Source organism: Nuphar pumila, chromosome 3 (genome assembly GCF_984573655.1).
Source record: "Nuphar pumila chromosome 3, dmNupPumi1.hap1.1, whole genome shotgun sequence".
Classification (NCBI taxonomy): Eukaryota; Viridiplantae; Streptophyta; class Magnoliopsida; order Nymphaeales; family Nymphaeaceae; genus Nuphar; species Nuphar pumila.
The window spans coordinates 43,052,663-43,057,483 of NC_143251.1; the positions used below are offsets into that span (position 1 = coordinate 43,052,663).

At 39.3% G+C, this 4,821-nt stretch overlaps 1 protein-coding gene across 1 annotated transcript; it reads left to right on the forward strand.

Annotated features, from left to right (window-relative positions):
* Positions 1 to 549: 549 nt before the first annotated feature.
* On the forward strand, positions 550 to 4,319 carry LOC149842723 (aluminum-activated malate transporter 10-like). The gene is made up of 6 exons (XM_090000726.1): positions 550 to 895; positions 1,806 to 1,946; positions 2,660 to 2,932; positions 3,431 to 3,546; positions 3,683 to 3,826; positions 3,930 to 4,319. The coding sequence occupies exons 1-6, from the start codon at positions 550 to 552 to the stop codon at positions 4,317 to 4,319; spliced, it is 1,410 nt and encodes a 469-aa protein (XP_089856852.1).
* Positions 4,320 to 4,821: the final 502 nt, after the last annotated feature.

Consider the following 4,821-nt stretch of genomic DNA (forward strand, 5'->3'; position numbering starts at 1 on the left):
GTGTGCATGTGTCTCCACTCACGCACGCATGCCAGTAAATTAAATTCGTTATCAAGCTGTAAACCCTTAGTTATAGAAAGTTGATAGTCCGACTTCTTTTCTGCACACACTTTTCTTCCATTGCATGACCTGTGCTACCTAACACGGCTCCAAAACACCTTTATTTATGATGTAGGCTGCAGGAAGCTTTCACAGTCCATATGCTCCGTGCAAGGCTAAGAAAGGTGACATGACCTAACAAATTCCACACTCTTTTCTAAATCCTAGACAGCTAGGGCCTATTGCCTCAAAATCATATTATTCCCATGAACAAGAGCAATATATATTTTAACCAATCTACCAAACCTTAGCTTAATCACATAATATAAAATTCCACTAGGGCCAACATGACCCAAATGTCTTTAAAGTTGTCATTTCTTCCACTTGAACAACCATATATACACTCTCCCTTAGGTGGGTGGCACCATGCATACCCATATGCAATAACCTAGCTAGTTGACCAAACCTACCACACCAATCTTCCCTGCATCACCACAGGATTTCAATAGGATGGCTGGCAATTGTGAGCAAGCACCATCAGGGGGGTTGGTGTGGGTTGCCACCCTCCCTGATGGATCAAAGAAGCAGCTGGAGCCAGAACTAAGTACATGGGGATGCATTGGAGTTGGCTTGATGGGGTTGGTCATGAGATGGAAATCTAGGGTTTCTAGGTTTGTGATGGATGTTTGGAAGCTTGGATCTGGGGACCCAAGGAAGGTTGTTCACTGCTTCAAGGTTGGGCTGGCTCTTACTCTGGTATCACTTTTTTACTACATGAAGCCTTTGTATGATGGAGTAGGAGGAAATGCTATGTGGGCAGTCATGACCGTTGTGGTTGTCTTTGAATTTACTGTAGGTAAGGCGATGGGGGGGGATGTGTGGATAGTTTTTATTATACTGTTTAGTCAATATCATCTCATAATTGGCATGGTTGGGGCTGCACCCAGTTGAGCTGGTCAAAGTTGTGGTCTGCATGCTCCATGAGTTAACAAGGCTTGGTCAATCCAAGTTGAGCTTTTCTTTTCTTTTTTTTGTCTTTTTATTATAAGAAAAGTTGAGATTCCAACTTATGTTTGTAACTTAGAAATTCAATTTCTTTCTTTAAAAAAAAAAGAACAAAGTAGTTCTCAAAATCCCATACTGTATTTGAACTTTGATTTTACCATTGCTTGCACCTTCTGCTGGAAATAAAACCAAACAGGAAATACCCTACAACCAAACCCAGGTAAGTTGCTTGCTTTGATCTTTGTTTTGTTCTCTCTCTCAGAGTGGTATGTTCATTTGTCCAGATTAAATTTCACTCAAAAAACAAGTAATCCATATTAAATGGGACAAGATGGGCTATTGTATTATGAAGCATAATGCAATTTCCCTGATTATCTTGTTCATCTGCATAAGTGGGTGCAACCAAACACCCTCTTTGGTTCTGTCTTTTAACTTGAGAGATAAAAAGCTACAACCACACTTGTTTCATAAAGATGACTTCTTGTTGAAATTCTTCTTTCTTGTCAAAGACCTATATATCATAGATAGAATAGAAGCCCATCAAAATGGAAAAAGGTTAATAAATTGCCTGTATAACCAACCTCAGTATATGAGCATCCTGCTATCTTTAAAATGATGGTAATGAACATATAAAGCCAAGACCCTTACTTGAGCTCTCACCAACATCATCATCATAAGTATCATGTTGCCTACATGAGTCGGTGCTGTTAGCTCCATTTAGTTTGATGAAGCTCACACGTAAGTTGAAAATTTGATGGCAGGGGCAACGCTGAGCAAAGGAATAAACAGAGGGATAGGTACACTGTTGGCTGGCTCTCTCGCCGTTGGAGTTCACTACCTCGCCAACCAATCTGGGGACAAAGGGGAGCCCATAGTTCTCGGCCTCTCTCTCTTCCTCTTAGGTATCACCCTCCACCGCTACTGCCCATTTCTTTTTTCTTTTCAAGTGGATTTCCTTTAAGACACGCTCATATGTCACAGTGACACGAGTCGAACACAGCAGTGCGTGCTTGACTGTTATACATTTATTTTAATATTTTAATTGTTTTTATGATTTTTAATCATATAAAAATTAACAATGTATTCTATATACAAAAATATAAAAAATAAATTTTCACTAATTAATTAAAAAATTCTTTTTTTTTGAATAATTGTTGAATTCACGTGTCGGGTCATACACGTATCTTTGTGTCACATATGTGCGCATAAAGTTAAGATGCACAATGATTAGGGGTTATATACAACAATCTAGTTGGAATTGCATGATGCAGGTCGTTTTGATGACTCAATCTAACTTGGTAACTTGGTAGATGTGTTCTGCATGGTCGTTTTACTGGATTCGACCTTGGATCATGTTTTATCGATGCAAAAATATATGTTTTTTAATTAAAACAAATCAATGCATTCATATCTATTGGTTTTTGAATTATTGAAAAAAAATGATCTAAAAACTAGTTTCCGAGGTTTGTTATTTCAAAGTATGAAAAGTATGGACAAGTTTTTTTTTTTAATATGGAAGAAACCTTGCCGAAGCTTAACCTTTGTTTTGAATAACCTTTGTTTCCAACTCTCCACGTCCATCCGCTTAACCTTTGTTTTGAATATGTTGGTGCAGGATCCACGGCCACCTTCTCGCGTTTCATCCCGTGGGTGAAGCGCCGATACGACTACGGCGTGTTGATCTTCATCCTCACCTTCAGCCTCGTCTCTGTTTCGAGCTATCGAATTGACAAGCTGATCGAGTTGGCGTTGCAGAGGCTGTCAACGGTAGGCATAGGGGGATCCATATGCGTGATCATCAGCGTGCTTCTCCACCCCATCTGGGCCGGGGATGACCTTCACAAACTCATCACTAATAACATGGAGAAGCTTGCCACCTCCCTAGAAGGTATGTCTATGTACCCCTATAATATGGGTATTTTGAATACTTTGTTTTGCAAATCCAACCATGTAGAGGTGCTTGGCGCGGTAAATTTTCTAGGAACCAACCATTGGATCGTGTATTTTCCATGAATAAATGTAATTTTTGAATGCTTGAAGATTTATGAAGGTTATGAGTCATTGATTTTAAAGCCTTAAAAAATCTTGTTTATGAATCAAAATCGGATTATTCAAGAGCGGGTTTTTATAGAACCAAGCATGTAGATCACATCGGTATGGTTAGATTCAATAGAAATAACAAAAGTTTCATGAAAATTGAAGTTCACACATTAGTTATCTTATTTTCTGTTCTCATATTCTAGTGACTTTATATGTATACATATATATATATATATAGAGAGAGAGAGAGTGAAGAGTCGTATATGTTTTTGAGGTGCTTTCATAAATCTGCGATTTGCTCTCTCTCTCTCTCTCTCTCTGGTGTTTGATGGTTAAACTTTTTCAGGCTGCGTTGGGCAGTTCTTTAATGACCCTGGAGATGCTGCGGTTGATAACAGCAAACGCTCTCAGTTGGAAGGGTATAAGTGTGTACTTAATTCCAAAACCATGGAAGAATCACTGGTGAGTGCTTTGTGTGTGTGTGTGTGTGTGTGTGTGTGTGTGTGTGTGTGTGTGTGTGTGTGTGTGAGTGAGCGCGCGCGCATGGGCAAGTGTTTCTTTCGACTAATATGATCGTTATTTTCCTTTCTTTATGCAGACCAACTTTGCTAGATGGGAACCAACGCATGGGCCCTTCAACTTTAAGTACCCTTGGAAGCAGTACCTCAAGATTGGGACCATGTCCCGCTATTGTGCTTATTCCATTGAAGCTCTCAATGACTGCATCAACTCTGACATTCAGGTAATCACACACCATCCTCCCCACAATTTATACAACACAAATATATGAAACCATTGATTTTAAAGTTTGTTTTTAACGCAAGAAACGTTAATTTGCATGGCAGGCACCTCACTCTGTGAAACTGCAGCTACAAACCGTTTGCATCAATCTTGGTGCTACCTCGTCTGAGGTATTAAAGGAACTGGCAACATCCATAAAGACTATGAGCAAGTCCCCCAACACAAGCTTCTTGGTTAGCAATGGAGTAGAACAAGTCCAAAATGCAATGAGATGTCTGACAGAAACTATGCATGAGAGTGGAGTCACAGTCATGGAGGCATTACCTGAAGTCACAGCTGCATCACTGCTGATTGAAATCGCGGCAAGGATCGAAGGCATCGTCTTGGCGGTCGATGAACTGGCCAACCTTGCCGGTTTTAAAGATGAAGAACAGGATCAGAAGCATCAAGCTGATGAAGACCCCAAAGAAATGAAAGTGTTGCAACAAGTCTAGGAATAATATTCTTGTTTATGTCAGAGAAATCAAGAAAAGTGAAAGTCAGGATTTTGTACATTCTTATATGTTTTACGCAAATGGGATTTCCAATATACAGTTCTCTTCATCTGGGGTTAACTATGGGCATCACTGCAATCAAGTATTTACCAACACTAATGTCTTAGATTTGGCAATTTACTTATCATTAATAGAAGTAAGACCGACAAAATCCCATTAAGGATCAAATGTATATACAAAGTGTTTTTTTTTTTACTAGATAATAATAATCATAGATCTCATGATAAGTGCTCAAAGATTCATGTTGAACTTTGATGAGAACTTATCTATGTTAGATGATGAGGCAATGGCACATTTATCCAGTTACCACTGCTACCAAAGTACCATACACCAGACCCAGACTTGATTTGAGATGCTGGTACCAAGTCTAATCCGACCTACCATAAGAGAAACCATACCCAGATCCTATAAGGATTACATGAACCATACCTGAACCATACCT

Bases quoted from the DNA above. Each gene is read 5' to 3' on its own strand.
- LOC149842723 (XM_090000726.1), top strand. From the start codon at position 550: ATGGCTGGCAATTGTGAGCAAGCACCATCAGGGGGGTTGGTGTGGGTT. The intron at 896-1,805 runs GTAAGGCGATGG...ATTTGATGGCAG, and splicing joins TGTCTTTGAATTTACTGTAG to GGGCAACGCTGAGCAAAGGA. The intron at 3,827-3,929 runs GTAATCACACAC...TTTGCATGGCAG, and splicing joins GCATCAACTCTGACATTCAG to GCACCTCACTCTGTGAAACT.